This window comes from Pan troglodytes, chromosome 9 (assembly GCF_028858775.2).
Source record: "Pan troglodytes isolate AG18354 chromosome 9, NHGRI_mPanTro3-v2.0_pri, whole genome shotgun sequence".
Lineage (NCBI taxonomy): Eukaryota > Metazoa > Chordata > Mammalia > Primates > Hominidae > Pan > Pan troglodytes.
In genome coordinates, this window is record NC_072407.2 from 17,421,150 (window position 1) to 17,440,494 (window position 19,345).

Here is a 19,345-nt window from a genome sequence, read left to right on the forward strand (position 1 = left end):
GTAGAAGGAGGCTCAATAACAAGAGAGAATGCATGTGATAATTTTTTAAAAGCAAGATGACAAAACTTTGATGGGATAAAAATTACATCAAAAGAGCTGGGTGTGGTGGCATGCCTATAGTCTCAGCCACTTGGGAGGCTGAGGCATGAGAATTGCTCGAGTCTAGAAGTTCGAGTCCAGCCTGGGCAGCATAGCAAGACTCTGTCTCTGAAAAAGAAAAAAATTAGGTCAAAATAGGATATAGTTACAGAAAAAATACATTGATATTTTAATGTGGGTTATATCCGCTTAATGGAATTATAGATTATTTTTATTTTCTTCTTTATGTGTGTGCTTTCCAAATTTTTGATCACAAATGTAAATTGGTTTCATAATCTAAAAAAAAAGCAATAGATGTTCTTGTTCTTCCAAAGAGAAAGGAGAGATTTGAGTAGCAGTCATTCTTACAATGCACACACATCTGTATGCAGGATGAGAGTTTTCCTTAGGTAAATTCTGAGTCTGTAGCTTTTATATGAGTGGAGCAAAGGACCCAGAGTTCACTGCAGAGGATCTAAACAACGTTTGATGCTGGAGATCGTGCTTGGTGATTATAAACTTTTATTTTTAAAATACCAAATGAGAAAGAGAGGGCCAATGAAGTAAGACAATGTTACAAGGAGTAGCTCTTTATAAGGAGTAATTCTATCAATGACAGGTTAAATGACATCACTGCTTACATCTCACCACGCCAGCTGCTGACTTATTAACTGGAATGTGTATATGGTGCATTAATAATGTGGTGTGGGGCCTGCATGCTAGTTGTTCCTTTATTTCATTTATATGGAGTGTGTGTGTGTGCATGTATGAAATCCACCTTTATTTTCATGGCCTCTGGATTTTGTGTTATGCTTAGATGGGCCTTTTAAGATTATAGAACTTCTACTCATATTTTTTTCTAGTGTTTTTATAGGTTTGATTACATGCACTTAAATTCTCTTTTCCTATGGTTTATGTTTTAATGTAAGTACAGGGTAGGGGGCAAATTTTATGTGTTTCCCTATGGCTAGCTAGTTCTTTCAATAGCATTTATTGAAAAATCCATCTTCTTCCCAATCCTTTAAAATTCACTGTATAATTCAATTTTCCTATACTTTGGGTCTATTTCTGGATGCTATGCCTTTTAATTCGTCTATTGGTCTGTTTCTATACCAATACCAGACTATTTTATTGCCACAGTTTAATAGTACACTTTGATAATGTATGAGATCAAATTCCCCAGTCTATCCCTTCTTTTCTTTTTCAAAAGCATATTGTAAATTTTTTTGAGCTAATGCATTTCTGAAATGGCTTGCCTGAACACTTCACTTTGCTATACTAACTAGAATGGATTCTTCCTTTCTTTTATATTCTCCAGAAAGTGAACTCTAGTCTGCTCATCCCAGTGAAGCAGGGCAAAATTGATGCCAGTTTTTTGAAGACAGTGTCTATCTGTTCTTCAGAGCTTCTGTTGAGAAGCCATGTGGCCACTGGTGCTTTAGCTTCCTCTAGCCAAACGGAAAAGCCCCTTTCACATCTGAGCACCAAGATCTTTGGAATCTTGGCCATGTCTGCAAGCAAGATCTAGTCTAAAGCCTAATTACACAGTCTAGGACACATTCCAAATGAGGTATTACTGCTCTCCCATTCTGAACTGCTATGGCCATCCCATTAAAAAAAGAGCCAAGGAAGGTCTTTTCAAAAGCAGCTGAAAAAGCTATAAACACTGGTTAACTCATTAATGCCTGATTTTTTTTTAATTCCCATTTTTTGTACACCCAGATGTCAACCTTGGTTAACAGATCAAACCATTCACAAATGTCAAATCCCAAAGAAACGCAATCAGAATCTTCCAGAACAGGACTCTGAAGTCTGTATTTTTTAAAACTCCCCAGGTAATTCTAATGGATCCAATCATTGGATCAGAGTCAGGGAAACTACTGTAGATTATACTACTTTATCCTCACTAACTTCATCTGTAAAACGGGAGCAAGAAATATCTATTTCATAGAATTGTTAAGAGTGATACCTAATAAGTATCACATCTTGACTGTATGCCAGGCACTGTGTTAAGGGCTTTCCATCTATCATCACATTGAACTCTTATAACAGCCCTATGAAGTAGATACTAGATTATCCCCCTTTTACAGATGAGGAAACTGAGGTACAAAGAGGTTAAGCAATTTGATAAAAGTCATCCAGCTAGCAAGTGTGGAGGGCAAGCATATCAACTGCTAGGGTTAACGTGAGGATTATATTAAATAACGTATTTAAAGCATCTGGTACACAGTAGGTGCAAATAAATGCTCTCTCTTATCTTCCTTTTATCCACATGATTCTACTCATGCCCAGTAAAATTTACATTGAGGACAATATTTTGACCTTAGCAGTGCCCTAAGAATTGAAAGTTCAGTATCCTGGAAAGTAGAAAAGAAAAGGGAAGTTAGGTAGTAGTGGAAGGAGGTGTTTGGGATCTCCAACAGAGAGAACCACAAAGAAAGGTGTAATTACACAGGGAAAAACAGGTGCACATGAGGGAAGACAGTTGCTTGGCCACTGAGGGTAGGATAAGGCAGGGTGATAACCTTTAAAAGAGGAAAGCCAGGGTACAAGATGAGAATCTCACAGGAAGGGAGTCCAAAAAGACACCTATTTCAGCCCGCCTCCCACTGCATGGTAATCCAGTTCTCACTTGGACATTTTTTGTGACAAGAAACTCAATTAATCAAGGCAGAGGATGCTCTAGCTGTTAGAAAATTGTTCATATTGATTCATTCTAGAGTTTCTACCCACAGGTTCTCCTTCAACCCCTTAAGGCCCTGAAGTATAAGTTTAATTTCTCTTCTATTTGACAGTTCTTCACATATATCAAGACAGTTACCTTGTACCCCTGGGGCAAAACCTTCTGCTTCCTTTATTATTTCCTCATATGACATAGTTTCTAGCCTCTTTACATCCTGGTCCCTCTACTTGTGCATGTAGATAATTTCTTTCTGCCAAGTCTTAATTGCAGACAATACTTCATGTGGGTACTGACCAACACTGGGCAGCACAATAACACCTATCTTGCTTTACATGTCAGACTTCCACTGATGCAGCCTAAGAGCGTTTATTTATTTTGGCAGCCACAATTCACTGTGGACTCAGATTATTTGTCACCTAAGACCGTTTATCTTGCTCCTATAAGCATCTAAGACACCTCTGCCTCCGGCTGGCTTCACACACGGTGGGACTCCACATTTACCCCTGTTAGAGTCAGCCCACTGCTCCAATATTGTATGTGGTTTGTGTAACAGCGTCTCTTCCCCTCCTGGCTTTGTGTCATCTGAACATGTGATGCGAATCTTCTGGATTTTCCTTCAGGACACTGATAAAAGTTCTGATGTCTGGACCTGGGAGAGAGGCTTCTGTCATTCTGAGGGTAACTGGTGTGGTATAGAGGCTTTGAAATAAAAAGTCTGGTTTGAATTACGGCTCTGCCACCTACTGTGTGACCTTTGGCCAGCTAGCTTAAATTCTGAGTTTCAGTTTCCCCATCTGTAAAATGGGGCAATAAAAGCTTCCTCACAGTGTGGTTATAAAGATTAAGGGAGAACATGAGGGGAAAGTACTTAGCACAGTGTCTGGCACGTAGTAGGTGCTGCTGGAATGCTGACTCCCTGCAATCTTCTTTTCGGTCAACGTCGACTCATCAATCAGCATCTTTAGGTTATGGTTACTTAACCAGTTATTAGTCCAATTAATGATACTAGCATCCAGCCCATATTTCTTCATCTTGTCCATGATATCTTGTCAAGTGCTTCGCTTAAGTCCCACTTACCTAGAGTGATCTCCTCATGAAATGGGGGCAGAGACAAAGAAGCAATAAGATTCCACCTGCGTGTAAACTTCGGAAAAATAGCAAGCTACCGACGGAGTTGCTTGACCTCGAAAACAGTCAGCATTCAGACCACAAGCACATATTGGGCACTCCGTGCCTGTCAATGAGCTGGGGATGGGCAATGGTGTTACAGAGATTAAAAAACGCAGTGTCTGTGTTCAAGGAACTTACCAGGCTAGAAGTCTAGAGTCACGGGGGCCAGTCTGGGTAACAGAATTAGGCCAATTTATTTAATTCCATTTGTTCATGTATCCAGCCAACAGATATTTATGGTGCACTTGTTGGGTGCCAGCCCCGCCCCCACCACTCCACCCTACCCCAGCAGGCGCTAAAGGAGAGCTGGCATGATGGATAACGAAAAAGAAGACGCTGTCCTTCTATTCAGGGAGTTTAACATCTGAAAGAGCCGGGAGTTCTTTGTGCTAAAGGCCCTCTACAAAGTGCCTGAGATGCAAAAATAAGTCACTTTCTCTGTCCTCTCAGCAACCGAGTCGCATGTCGTTATCAAATTTTTATTTTCTGTAACTGTTTCCTTCCGTCTTGCTCCGTAGACAGCTTTTTGCTGCAGAGAGCGCTGCCGCGGGGCTGGTGTCTACCCCTCAGTAAGTGGTCAAAAGCTGGCTACTGGAAGGAAATGCAATGGAATCGCTCCGCGCTCGAGTATTCTCTTTGGAACTACGGGAATGACAGCTCCAGTGGGACACTTGGAGGTCATGATGAACGCAAAGAACGTGAGAACACTTGCAGTCCTCGGGGTGGAAATGCCTTCTAGAAATACTAAGTATCCGTTCTCGTTTAGACTTTGGCAAACCAGGGATTTTCGGAAGGGTCTGGCACTCAACGTTCCTAAAATTTGTTTCCTAGATGGAGCCAGAGGGAGAGAGGGAGTAAAGAACTGCTGCTTTTCGTCGGAATGCCCGGAGTGGAGAAGAAGGAGGAGGAGGGGTGAGGGCGGGCGGCCAGACGCCAGCCGGCAGGGGACCCAGAGAAGAGGGACATCCCGGGCGACCCCGAGGAGCGCGGCTCGGGCACCGCAGTGGCCGCGGCTAGTGGGAGACCTGAGGGGAAAGGGAGAGGGCAGGGGCGAGGAAACCAGGGAGCGCGCGCGGATTGGTCCTCTCCTCGGGGCGTGCGCTCCTGTGCGCCAAATGATTGGTGGCAGGAAAGTAGCAGGTAAACCGGCCCCCGCCGCCTCGCCATTGGTCAGCGGCCTCTCTAGCCGCCACACAACTGGCCAGCGGGCTGCCGAGCCGCGCGCGGATTGGCTGGGGGCGGCCGCCGGGACCGGCTCCCTTCGGGCGTTCGGATTGGCTGGCGGGAAGAGGCAGGTATCCGGGCGCCGCGGCTCCTCCATTGGTGGGCGGGGAAGGGGGGTTGGGCACAGCGATTGGTGGGCGGGGGGCCGGGCCTGGGCCGGCGGGGAGCGGATTGGTCGGAAAGTAGGTTAGTGGTGCGACATTTAGGGAAGGCAGAAAGTAGGTCAGGGACGGAGGTGCCTGTTTACCCGCGCCGGACTCACCGCCGCCGCCGCCGCGGGATCCGAGTGCGGGCGCGGGCGCGGGCGCTCCCGGCGAGCCACGGTGAGTGTCAGGCCGGCGGCGGCCAGCGGCGCGATCCCGCGCACCCCGTCGGGGGCCGTTAGCACCCTCGCGGGCGCTGCGCCCCTGCCGCCGCCCCGGGGGCAACCCGGGCGCCGAAGAACCCTGCCCGAAGTGCCCGCTGCCGGCCTTAAAGGGCCCGTGACCGCTCCCTGCCCCCACCCGGGCCGTGGGGAGGCTGCGCCCCTTAAAGGCGCCGCGCCCGTCCGCCCCCATCCTCCTCGCGGGGGCTGCCGCTGCGGGCTAGGGCAGGCAGAGGTGCTGCAGGAGCCCTTAAAGGGGCCGGGAAAGTGTTCGCTGGAGTACCCACAGCCCTTCCGCGGGCATCGCTACCTGGCGGGGGGAGGGGGCAGCTAGCTGCCTCTTAAAGGGATAGCTCTGCCCTTGGGGGCAGTGACGCGGCCGAGGAGGACTCCTAGATGTATCCCCGGGAGCTTCGGGGATCCCCGAGGGGACCATGCCTGGCGGCTGCCCCCCAAGGGCGTTGGGCGAACGGTGCCGCGTCTGCCCTTCCTCCCCGCTTCACTTCCCTTTCGGGAGCCCGCGAGGCTGGGTGGGGGCGGGGAGGGCGTCTCCGTCGGGCTTGGGGAGTCCAAGTCCGCCCGCCCCTTCGGCCCTGTAGTCAGGGCTGGCGCTGCACCCGGGAATCCCCGGCCGGCACGGGGCCGACCCCAGCCTGCGAACTTTCGTGGGGCCTGTGCCGTCCAGGTCCTGGGCGGCCCTCAAGGATGCCCCGTGGGTCTGCGGGCAGGTGCGCGTCGGCGTGGGGATGTCGCCCGGAGCCCGGGTGCGGGCCGGCCTTGGAGTCCCAGAGCTCCGCGGAGGGCGCAGCGAGCCTGGCTCCAGCTCCGGGTTTGACAGATGTCAGGGAAGAAAAGATTCCCGCTCGGCTATTGCCGGGCGTTGACATCCCAGAGAGCTTCCCGGTTGCTTGGAAGAAGACGAGGAAGGTAGAGGTGAACGTCGACCTTGTGGGGCGCATGTTAGCTTCCCCGAGGGGTCGCGAGAGCCGGCAGCGGGGTGAGCGCAGGTGCCCGCCGGCAGGAGCTGGGGAGGGAAGGGGTGTGCTGGACACCGGCGCCTGCTGTCAAGTTCTCGCCGGCCGGTGAGAGACCCGCTGCCGCCGCGCACCCCGCACCTCCTGACCCCTCTCCCCTCTCCGCCTCGGCCCCTTCCCGGTCACCTAGCGTTGTTCTGGCGCTTTGGCGCTTGCGGTCTCTTCCTTCTTCCGCCGCTACTCCTCAGCGAGGAATTATTAGCCAAGTTTTCTCACCCAGCTTCCAAAAATCAGATTCCGCATTTGTGAACAAGCTTTTCTTGACACTACCCGTATACCCGTATTTCCAGCATCGTCGTTTTATTAAACATCCATAAAAGCTGCCCCTTAGATGCATTCATTTCCCACGACACCTGCTTGCTTGTCATTTGTCCTTCTGACATCTGCTGTTGTTCACCCCTTTAATCTATTTTTAAATGACAACTATTATTTTAATTCTTCTGGTCTCATTGATATCCAGATCTGTCAATTTGGGTTGGTGGAGTTTTTAATTAATGTACCCGTTGAATCATGAGCTTAAAATAATCATTGCTGCTCCTGAGCAGTTTTGAATAATATCATGCTCTCTGTGCTTGCAAGACTTAAAAAAATTCGCTGGTGTTATATTTGATTTCCATATCAATGGAATTCCCAAATATTTTTGAAAATACAAAATTCAGTCTTTCAGTCCATGTTTTGTTACTCAGATCATTTTACTGATAAGTCTTTAACGCAGCTTATAGAACATATTTAGAAGGTTTGGAAATTTCCTGGACAGGATTTGAAATTGCCTGTATCATCTGAAGCTGGGTCTGTAGAAGCATTTTGGTTTTGATTGTAGATGCAGCCAGTGAATGAGAACAATAAGTTAAAACTGTAGTTAAATTTGTTCTTTATTCAACCCTCTGAAGAACGAACAGATCTGGTAGAAAAGCACTAACCTGGGAGTTAGGAGCTGGACATCCTGGTTCTAGTTTAGGCTTGGGCTCTCATGGCCGTTCCAGTTGGGGCAAGTTATTAAAGTTTTCTAGGTTGTGTTTGCCTCTGATGGAAAGTAAGACTGTTGAACTAAGTGATCTCAAAGGTTCCTCTCTTTTGAAGTTCTGTAAGTCTCTAAATATTTAATACATTTGAATTCAGGTTGGTATTTACCTCCTGGCACCTCCAGAATATCTGAGCTGAAGCCCTATTTTCATAAGAAAGTTAAGCAGATCAACAGATGGTGTTTTAAAGAATCCATTTCAAATGATTTATAAAATGATGACTACTTACGAGTTTGTCTGCTATTTGCAGAAGAGGTTTGCATGCCACAGGGCAGGAAAAGGAAGTGGCCGTGTTTTCAGATTTATCCCTTCACACCAACGATCTCTGTGGAATTTATATGCTAAAAGATGGACAAGCGCACCATAGAAAGATTTGGCTGTATTAACAAAACTGCATATGAAAAGGTAAAAACTAGATAGTTAATATCTCTCTTTGGTGTAAGGGTTGTAATGTATCTGAGCTTTCTTTGTGATTTCATCATCAACTCTCACTGTGGTAGGAAAATCAATATTAAATAAACAGTTTCAGCCCCGTGATTACATGCAGTGATTTTAGGAAGCATCATGATAACTAAAGTAGGTACTTGCAGGGAAGTAAAATATCCTTTCTAGACCTTGAGGTTTCGTTGGGAGCTGGGGACACAGGCATGTTATCCTTCTCCACAGTCTTTTTTCATTGTCACCTTATCACAAGACTCAGATTTATCCCAAATACCCACCTTGTCTTTTCTTCTCCCTCTCATGAAATAAGACCTGCTCTGACTCAACCCCCTCAGCATCTCTTACTTCCTGCCCAAAATGTCCTGTCTCTATTCCCATCGTCCCCTCCTCTCCTCCCAATTCAGAGAAAGCAAGTGGACCTCTCCTCCGTTCCTTTTCTTGGCCTCTCACCATGGGCAAGTGCCTGGGCTCTGGTGGCAGAAGAATCCATGGCTCAGGTTTGGACTGTGTGGCCTTGGATGTGTGCTTGACTCCTCTGACTTCAGGTTTCTCCTCTTGGTGTAATGGCAGTGCCTGCCTCGTGGAGTCTGTGTGAGGATTAAGGGAGATGGTGCATGTAAAAGGCCTGGCACACAGGAAGCCTTTCCTTTGTGCCAGCTGCCATTCCTTCTCACCTCTACCCGGGTCCTATTACTAGAATATTATTTATGCTGTTTGTCCTTAGTCTTCCCTGCCCCACCCTGAAAACCTTAGGCTTGACTTAGGAGAGGAAGGATGGAAGAGGCAGAGACAGACTTGTGGTGAGCCTGCTGTGTGCCAGGCAATTTACATGTGTCTTTACTTGGTACCCTGGGTTCGTATGCCTCTCTTTCCTCCCTCCTGCCAGCCTCCCCCACTCTCCCATCTCCTGCTCCATTCTTAGTACCTGCCCTCTGGCTTCTCTCTCTACCACCTTTCTTTATATTTCTTCTCAAAGTTTTCTCCAAAACTTTGTCTTGAGTTCCTGGGGCCCATCTGCCCATCCTTATTCCTGAGTGGTTGTTCTTGGCCCCTTTGCAGTATTTTTTTTATTTTTTTAGACATGGTTGCAGTCTTGCCTGGTTGGAGTGCAGTGGTGCAATCATGGCTCACTGCAGCCTCCCAAGTCTCAGTTGATCCTCCTGCCTCAGCCTCCAGAGTAGCTGAGCCTACAGGCACGTGCCATCACACCTGGCTCATTTTTGTATTTTTATTAGAGATGGAGTTTTGCCGTGTTGCCCAGGCTGGTCTCAAACTCCTGGGCTCAAGTGACCCACCTGCACTGGCCTCCCAAAGTGCTGGGATTACAGGCATGAGTCACTGTGCTCAGCCCCTTTGAAGCTTTTACCTCACTTGTTTTTTGTCCTTTGAAATCCTTTCCTCTCTCAGCCTTTGGGTCATGCTGGTTTCTTGATTCTCTTCCTGCACCCTTGTAAGGATAAATGTCTGTCCTAGCTTCTGCTATTCACACTGTCCGTGGCCTGGGGTCCCCTCTCTAGCCCTGACCTGTCTCTCCTGTGTTCTGCTAGCAGGTCCGTTGTGGACATGAATGGCAGCCTGTAATCTGCATTTGTGGTCTCGGAGTTACAGGTTTGCAGACTGCTTGCAAGCACTGTCACATTGAGTCCTCATGACACACTGGAGCCTACATCCCTTCATTCCCTGGGCTGTCCTAAAAGGCAGTTTGGTTGGGTAGTTTAGCATACAGACTCTGGAGCCAGATTTCACATCCTAAGTATTCCCTACTGGCTTCATGACTTGTGGTCAAGTTTCTTTTGCTCTCTATGCCTTGGTGTCCTCATCTATAAAACTGGGATCATAGTAGCCCCTACATCAGAGAGTTGAGGTGTGGATTAAATGAGTTAAAGCACTGGAAAAAGTGTGCCAATCTATTCATGGCACATCGCAAACACTCAGTGAATGTTGCTGTCAGTCTTGCTGCTCTTCGTTGCCTTGCCGGGGTGCCTTGGCCTGGTTTGTAGTGGTCTCCACATTCAGCCTGCCTGTCTGCCAGACCTTGCCATGTGCCTGGACACTGTAGTCAAGCTGAGGGGCTGTCCATTCCCTGTACCAGCCCTTGGCCCAGTCCATCCCTCAATTTTCACATGTCCAAATCCTCCTCTGCTTTTAGGACCCAGGGCCTTGGTCCTGCAGCACTATTTCTTCATTTTGTTTTCCTTCCTCCCCACACCTGGCAGCAATGTCCACATTGATTTTTCTCCAATTCTCTTAGGTTCTGCTGCATTCCATATTGTGTTGGGCTGTCTCTGAAAATATCTCACCTGCTCGCTCAGCCTGAGCATTCTGGGAGAAGTTTATCTTGCTTTTTCCAAAATGACAGGCACAGGGAGCCTTTAGGCCATGGTTGTCCAATGCACATTGATCTTGTGGAGGAGGAGATGGGATGGGGTGGGCACTCAGGGACGGAGCAGGTGGAGGGAACAGGATGCACACTGCATAGAGGTGGGGGTGCAACAGGGCCATAAGTGGACATGGCCGTAAGTACTTAGGTCTGCATGGAAGGAGGGTTTGAATTGGGGACTTAACCTCAGGGGGAGATAAGATTGGATAAGGTTTAGTCATCTTTGCTGCAGGGGAACGTTGAGTACTGGCATGTAATGGAGAGTGGTTTTTACCTTAGTATGTGCTGTCCTTTTAAATAGTGTAAACGAATTCTTTATCTAGCCTGGTTAAAGAAGGGGATGGCTGGTCTGCCTAATTTAATATTTGGCTAATGCTCTACCCACTGGGTTTTGTGCATATACTGAGTGAAGCACTGGCTTGTATTTATTCCTTCAATCACTGTTTGAAATGTGTGACCTGGGCAAGTTAATTAGCTTCTCTGAGTGCAAAATAGGAATAATAATTATTACGATAATAGCAGCTAACATTTATTGAACACTTTCTATGTGCCAGCACATATGTGAGTCACCTTTGCTTATTAACTCATTTAAACCCCATAACAACTACATGAGGCAGGTACTATTATCCTTACTTCACAAATGAGGTGGTTTTATAAACTGCCCAAGGTCACTCAGCTGTTGTGGCTTGGGGCAGAATTTGTGCTGGTGAACTCCAGAGTCTGCCCTGTAACACCCTAGTAGATTCCTACTGGGAGGAAACACCCCGTTATATCCCTTACGTCACTCAGCCGCACCATGCCAGGAGCCTAGTAGGCCGACAGCAATTGGGAACCAGTCTTATTGTTGGCAAACATGGCATGAGCCTCTTTTAGAGCGGAGCTGCCTGAAACCCTCCGCATAAGGGATGCGGACCTGGATGCTACCTGAGCAGCAGCTCCAGGGGCTTGTGAACATTCTCCTCACATCCTGTTATGCATGGCTGTCTCTCTGGCCTCCTCCTGCTTTCTCTGCAGCATTGCTCTGACCCAGGCCCCCTGTGGCTCAGCCAGCTCCTCCCCAGGCAGCTCCTTGTGTGAGATGAACCTTTTAACATAACTCACTAACCCCACCTCCCACCCCCATCTGCAGAGCTCCTCACTGGGGAGGGGACCTTTTCAAAGGTCCCTCACCTTCGTCCTTTTCTCCCTGAAGACCAACGTCCACAACCTTGGTATATCCACAGTGTTGGGGTGTGTGTGTGTGTGTGTATATATATATATATGTATATATATATATATATATATATATTTTTTTTTAATGCCAGTTGTTCCCCAAATACATTTAGATAGTAAGGGACACATTGTTTTATGTCAAGAACCTGTTACATAAAAATGTGTTATATAATGTTCAAATATATACTGCACAGTGAAATTAGATACCACTTTTTTTTTTTTTCAAAGAATAAAAAGATAATAAACACAGGCCGTCCTGAATATAATTAACCTCAGATTTGGGAGGCATGGAAGGACGTGCCCTGCCCTCAGAGCTCTCGTCCTGAGCTCTGCCTTTCTTGAGTGCACCGGGAGCAGGATGGATGGGAAGTTGGCCTGAATCTGCCGTGGTGTGGTACTGTGAGATGCTCTGGAAATTGTCTTTTTTTTTGGCGGGGGGTGGGGGATGCCTTCGCATCTTGCTCACTTGTATCTTTCTCGCACCTAAGCAGAGGGAAGAAGCTCTTTTTGCCCCCTCGTACTTAGACCACCCAGGTCATCTTTTGACCAGTTTTCTGCTCTGCTCAACTCCTTTCAATCTTCCCAGATGACAGGCCAGCTTTGCCTGCTAAGAACAGCCCTGGTGCCAGTGGCGTGCATTTGGCACCCCTGTGTCCGGTCTTCCAGGCTCTCCAGGGTCTGGTCCTGTTCCTCCTCCCCAGCCCTGCTTCCCCGCTCAACCTCCATTCCCAGCCACAGCCCTGTGCCCGAGGTTCAGTCCTCCTTGCCTCTCCGCTGTCCTCCCTAGGCCACCTCACTTCACACTCTCCCTCTGCCTAGCGGGGTCTTTGCTTAAATTGTTCCCTTGAGGCCTCTCTTCCTTGCCCGTGCCTGCCTTGGATCTCACTTCTCTGTGAGGTACCTCTGATGACATTTGTTCCCTTTGTGTGTGCTCTCCTTTTTGCTCTTGATTGCCAACCATTCATTCGTTCAGAAGCAGGGGTATGTCATAATGAGCAAATTACCATATCATACTGAATCAGGATGGCCAGTTGTCTCATTTTTTAATTGTTTCATGGTTAATTATCTTACGCTGACTTCCCACTCTCCAGTTTCACTCAGTTACTCCGTCAGTGACGTTTATTGGATGCCTAGCACTGTTGTGGGCACTGAGGATACAGCAGTGAACAAAACAAGGGGCCAGCAGGAGGGGACAGATGATGAATAGTGAAACACGTTCATGCCTTGTTGTGAGAAGTGCTAGGAGTGCTAGGATAGCAAGCAAATAGAGTAAAGCAGTAGCGATGAGGTATGGTGGGAGGGAGGGTACCTTATCTAGATCACAGGGGAGACCTCTCTGAGGAGGTGACATTTGAGCTTAGCTTCAGAAAGATCTGGGGGAAAGTATCCCAGGAAGAGAGAACAGCACGTGTAAAGGCCCTGGGGTTGAAAGGTGCTTGATATTTTTGAGGAAAGTAAAGGCTAGTGTGTGACTCGATTATGAGCTGCTTGTGTACAGATGTTTTCTGCCTCTTTTATACTCCCTTTAACCCTGAGCCCAGTGTTAGGAAGGCCTTGTAAATACTTACATACAGAATTATGGCATTTGTCGTTGGTTATATATTATAAAATAGTAATTTTATAAAATAGTAATTTATCATACCCTGCTTAGAAGGCTTTTAATAAAACATTATATTGCATATAAACAAATTAAGGGTTTGAAGGGTTTTCTTATAAATGCACGCCTAGCATGTTTCACCAAATATTACTGTTTTAATTGTGTTTAGTGCAGAACTTTAGACCTCATAATTCTGCTTCATGTGCACAACCATCTTAAAAACAGGTTTTGTTCCAAAAGTTTATTTGTAAGGCACTAGATGGAAACTTGGGATAAATTTTTCTATAGGAAACAATGAACTAAATAGTGATGTAGTTTCTAGGCGAGCCCTCAAAAGCTATTTAGTCGTGACTGTAGCTGAAAACATACTGGTTGGTATCAGCAGTCGTCAAGCCTTCTGCTGGTAGACCCTCCTCTCAGTAGCATTGTACCTCATTTGCTGTTAGCAATCATAAGACCCATTTACCTCAGTCATTTCTCCTACTGTATTTTCAGTCTGTTAAACTTTTATAGAAGGGAGTTTTTACCTTTATACCTTTAAGATTTGGTTTCATGTGTTATAAATGAGACAGTAGTGCAGAGAGTGGGGAAAACTCCGGACTGGGAGCTGGGAGAGGCCTGGGCTCCAGACTGGGCCCAGCCACTGACTGGCTGAGTAACTTTGAGTAAGTTATCCCCTTTGAACTTTGATTTCTCAGGTTCTTCTTGACTGTAAAATCCTATTGTTTTCTCACCATAGCAGGGAAACATAGATATACTTCATTGTTCAAACCTGCCCTCAAATGGCTGCCTCTGATTTCTTCTTGAAGAAGTATATGACACTCAGCAATGAGGAACTCAAGCAGTTCCCCATGTGTAGAGCTCTGCAGTGACATTCTCAGTAGGAACCTTGATTTCGATCTGCTATCTTTCTTGATGAGTTGAAAGAAATTTTGTCCCAGAACTTTTGGTCCAGATAAGATTTCTGTGTTCTTGGCCAACTTATCTTCCATATAATTATGTAAATTGTTTTTTCTTTTTAACTCTTAGGGATAAAAATGGTGACTCTGGCTTGCCTGCTTATAAAATATAGTTATAAGTGCCCTTAGGGAATGGAATGAGTTTGCAGGAGAGAGCAGAGCTGAAAGAGTGTGGGATCAAAAACAACTTTAAATGTTAAATGCAAAGCTATTTTCAGTACCCTGCTGGAAGAAAAAATTTTTTTCAAGGTTTGAGAGGATAGAAGAGGTTTTTGCTCCAAAGAAGAAAGGAACCTAAGGTTTTGCAGTGGTGAAAAGTACCTGATCCTTTAACCAACTACCACCCTCCCTTCCCACCTCTGAGTTTTGTTTTCGACATCATGAGCCACATTTGCCATTTGAGAGGTTTGATATTTAAGTGACGTTAGTGGCAGAGCTCAACTGGCAGTGTTCAAATGACTTAGGTGCAGAGTGCTGTGCTGCAAACTTCCCCAGTGCATTCTAGGGTAAGGGATGCCTCATAGAGAGTGACAGAGCACTTTTAGCTCTGCCTCTATTTGGTCAGTTGTGAATGGTGTGTTCCTTTTTTTCCTTACTTGAAGGCATAGCAAGGAGTTGGTACAAGAAGTTATTGCTTCGTGGACTTCACTTTGGAGCTAGAGGGTAGCATTAGACCTAGCCTGCCTTCTTGGATGCTGGAATACCAGTGGCAATGTCATCTCTTGTTCTCTGCTATACCCCTAGCAATGAAAACAGTGTCTGTACAGAAAAGTCTCTCAATAAATACTTGTTTATTCCTTCAAAAAGTGAATTCAGCTTTGGATAAATTTTTAATTTCCTCCACTGTCTAACAGTATAGGCTTATGAGGTTGGTCTTGCAAGGTACTTTGGAGTTTAGGTTGCCATTTCTTTTTGACATCTGTGTTTTTCTTATTCTTCAGGTTGGTCAGATATCAGTGTCTTTTACTGATGATGGTTGTCCCTGCCCTGCTGATGTTCATCTTCTGTTATCTTTAATTGGCTCCAAACTGCAGCAAATCTATAGCTGAGGCACATTAACTAAAAGAAAACTTGTTGCATATTTATTTAGGCATAGTACTACACATGTATTTATTCAGTCAACAAATATCTGTGAGTCTATATGCCAAGAATGTTACTAGACCCAAAGGAAGAGTAGAAATTGTTGTGACCAAGGAGCCTGCAGTTTGATTGCCTTGTGGAACATCTTTATGAGCATTGTAGAAGGGAGGAGGCTTCATAGAACTGGTCAGGTTTTCACCTTTAAGGATGGTAGGATTTCGATTCACAGACAAGGTGAGGACAGGTATTTCCTGGAAGTGGCTGAGTGGAAACAGCATAATTAAAAGCACAGAAGTAGGAATGGACCAGTTTGCATTCATGGACACAGACTTGCCTAAAATGGAAGGTTCTTAAATAATGGTGGGAATTTAAGTATGGAAGATCACTGAAGGCCCAAACCTGAAGCCATTTTAGACATCTAGTGACTTGCCTAAAGTGACAGCTGATAAGTGGTAGATCCAGGCTTAAAATAAGGCCATGGGAGCTCTGGACCACTGGCACTGGACTTGGCCGTTTCCCAGCAGTCTCTAGATGCAGGATTTGGGTTTGATTGGGGATTTTCTTTTTTCTTTCTTTCTTTCTTTTCTTTTCTTTTTTTTTTTTTTTTTTTGTGATGGACACTGAGATTGGGGGTTTTAGAGTCATGAGCTGGAAATAGGCAAGGCTCTATTTAGCCCACTCTTTCATTTTGCAGTTGGGGAAACTCAGTGAGGTTAAGTGGCAAGTCGGAGTTTACCTAGTGAGTCAGAGACTGCTAGGCAAGGGATAACCACTGGAGTTGTTTTATTATGATTATGATTTTAGTGACATGAAATATTTCTCCCTAAAGCATCAATCCAGTGTTAGTGTTCCAGTTGGATTGGAGCAATGAAGGACTAAATGCAGCAGAGACCTGACAGGAGGCTGCTAGATGAATCCAGGAAGGAGAGAGAGAAGCCAGAACTGAGAATTAATTGTCAATTATGTTAATCAGCATGGTGTTATCAGTCACCCTTTAGATTTCCAGAGTGCGGTGAACATCTGCCTGTGTGAGTGGCTTTCAAGTGTGTGAATCTGCACTGTACTGTGACCAAGATACCTTAATGAATTCTCCAGACAGAAAGTGCCATTATGGAAGTCGAATGTTTTAAAACAAATGCCCACATTTTCTGGAAAGAGCACCAGATTAGGAGTCAGATGACCTGCATTTTAGGCTGCTTCTGCTGCTTAGTCACCATATAGCCAAAGCAAATCACTTAATGTCTCAAACTGAGCCTGACTCCTTATCTGTGGAACAGGTATAACAATTCCTGTTGAGCCCTTTTCAGTGTATGTGTGATGCTTGTGTGAGCTAAGGAAAGAATAGGCATTTTGAAGCTGTAAAGTTGCTTCCTGGCTGCTGGGAGCAGCAGTGCAGTTTTAATAGTGAAGATGTACTGGCCCTTACAGGAATAGCCTAGGAGAACCAGAAGAAAGTTCCCCTACCTCCAGGGCATGTTTAGGGATCTGGCGCTGTCCACCAGGTGGGTGCTGATGTGTACTACTTTATTGGATAGGGCCATGTTTTTTGTTTATTTGTTTGTTTTTATTATACTTTAAGTTCTAGGGTACATGTGCACAACACGCAGGTTTGTTACATAGGTATACATGTGCCATGTTGGTTTGCTGCACCTATTAACTCATCATTTACATTAGGTATATCTCCTAATGCTATCCCTCTCCCAGCCCCCCAGCCCCTGACAGGCCCCGGGGTGTGATGTTCCCCGCCCCGTGTCCAAGTGTTCTCATTGTTCAGTTCCCACCTATAAGTGAGAACATGCGGTGTTTGGTTTTCTGTCCTTGTGATAGTTTGCTCAGAATGATGGTTTCTAGCTTCATCCATGTCCCTGCAAAGAACGTGAACTCATCCTTTTTTATGGCTGCATAGTATTCCATGGTACATGTGTGCCACATTTTCTTAATCCAGTCTGTCATTGATGGACATTTGGGTTGGTTCCAAGTCTTTGCTATTGTGAATAGTGCCGCAATAAACATACATATGCATGTGTCTTTATAGTAGCATGATTTATAATCCTTTGGGTATATACCCAGTAATGGGATCACTGGGTCAAATGATATTTCTAGTTCTAGATCCTTGAGGAATCTCCACACTGTATTCCACAATGATTGAACTAGTTTACACTCCCACCAACACTGTAAAAGCATTCCTATTTCTCCACATCCTCTCCAGCATCTGTTGTTTCCTGACTTTTTAATGATCGCCATTCTAACTGGTGTGAGATGGTATCTCATTTTGGTTTTGATTTGCATTTCTCTGATGACCAATGATGATGAGCATTTTTTTCATGTGTCTGTTGGCTGCATAAATGTCTTCTTTTGAGAAATGTCTGTTCATATCCTTTGGGATAGGGCCATGTTTTAAAGATGATTACATTTCACCCCCGTAAGCCTGGGCATGGACGGAAAAGTTAGGCATGGATAGCCATGTGAATCTATTATCTGTAGACACCTTTCAGGATAGTGACAGGCAGCTGTGAACCAGAAAAACAAGTGTCAGAATCTAGCCAGCTGGCCAGTCTGGCATTCTTGGATGTTTCATCTGTCCTGGGGCATTAGGCAGTGATCCAGAGGAACCTTGATTAGCCTGGGGGATTCATGGCTGAGCCAGCATGCTGTCCAGGTAATACCTGGCTGCAAAGCCTGACTGGAGATCTGCCAAATCTAAATTTTTGCCAGCATTACAAGTGTATATATTATTATTATTATTATTAATAGCAGTATCTAACCTTGACTACTTACCATATGCCAGCAACTGTGCTAAGTGCTTACATACTTTTTCTCATTCAGTCTTTACAGTATTCATATAAGGTGGGTAATGTCAGTCCTGTTTTCTTGTTAGAGAGACTGAAACTCAGAGGAGCTTCAGCTGATACATGCTAAGTGTAAAAGCCATGATTCAAACTCAGAACAGTCTCAGTCCAGTGCCCGGCTGCATAACTGCTATGTTCTTCTTTCTCTCTTTTCCTGGTACCTGAAGATACTTCTTGTCTCTGGTTTTGAGGTTTCTGACTGTGTTATTGGTTGATGGATGGGTTGCCACACAGAGGCTCAGCTCAGCACAGCTCTTTTTTCTTCATAGCTTATGACGGACATCCTCCTGGATACTCTGGCTGGTGAGCAAATGGGTGCCAGTGGTGAATGCAGCAGAAAGACTAACTCTTGCCAGCTAGTGCATGTGGGTGAATTTTAAAGACAGCAAAAGAAATTTCTCTAGGTCAGTTTTTCAAAGAGTAACTGGTAGCTTGTAGTCTACTTAAAGGCCAAGTTTGATGTTCATCAAAGTCACCCCGTAAAAACCTTTCCAAATGCTGTGATTCTGATAACAATACCATAGAACATTCCTGTGTAATTGACAAGTAGTTTTTACATACAATGTCTTGTTTAGTCATCATCACAACCCTATGAGGGTTTGCAACTACATATAGTTGCAAAGAAGACTGGGAGATATCTTTAGTTGGGAAGCCATGAGTCTAGCAAAATCTCTGTTTTTAAGGGTGGCGAGGGGAATGAATGAGGGGAGCTAGCAGTCTGCTGTGTTGTGGTGGTGATGGAAGGGATAAGTAGAGTTTGAAGCTGTTGTCAGTAGAGTTGGGTAGATGTCTCCTAGTCTATGACATCTCCTAGTGTTATGACATCTCCTCTTGTGGACTGGGAAATTGCTTAGAATTTAAGCAACTGTCCAGGGTTCTACAACTGGTCAGCGGCAGAGGCAGCACTTAAGTATTGCTTTTGTGACTTAATTCACTCTCTATTCAAGTTTCATCTTTGCTTTCTCTGTTGAAGTTCTTAAATGTTCTGATTCACTGTATTTAGAAGTCGGCGGGAATTATTAAAGTGAACTTCTTTGTGGTATACACTGTTACTGAATCAGAGTAAATAAAAGGTCACATGATTGGTTGTTGTGTTAAGTTTAATTGACGTGTACTCTGTATGATACAGAATACTCTGTATGATACAGAATACACACATATCTTTTGTGGGATATCATTGGTCCAACAGCTTTAAAAATCCCAAGGCTTTAATAGATAATAAAACACGGAGTTTGTGTAATTTCTTGAAAAA

The 19,345-nt window shown here is 45.4% G+C and overlaps 1 protein-coding gene across 22 annotated transcripts in view; it reads left to right on the top strand.

The window, feature by feature from the left end:
• Positions 1–5,316: 5,316 nt before the first annotated feature.
• Positions 5,317–19,345, top strand: part of ARNTL (aryl hydrocarbon receptor nuclear translocator like) — a 109,471-nt gene continuing 95,442 nt past the window's right edge. For 5 of the 22 annotated variants that reach the window (XM_016920422.4, XM_063783809.1, XM_063783808.1 and 2 more), the window contains exon 1: positions 5,342–5,478. Coding sequence is in view for 10 of the 22 variants with exons in the window: in XM_016920420.3 (XP_016775909.2) it covers positions 6,225–6,446 (222 nt within the window). In the remaining 12 variants the exon portion in view is untranslated. Of the gene's footprint in view, positions 5,479–5,851; positions 6,447–7,829; positions 7,981–19,345 lie in introns of those variants that run through there. The other 17 variants (XM_016920425.4, XM_063783806.1, XM_024346982.3 and 14 more) reach the window with 13 other exon arrangements.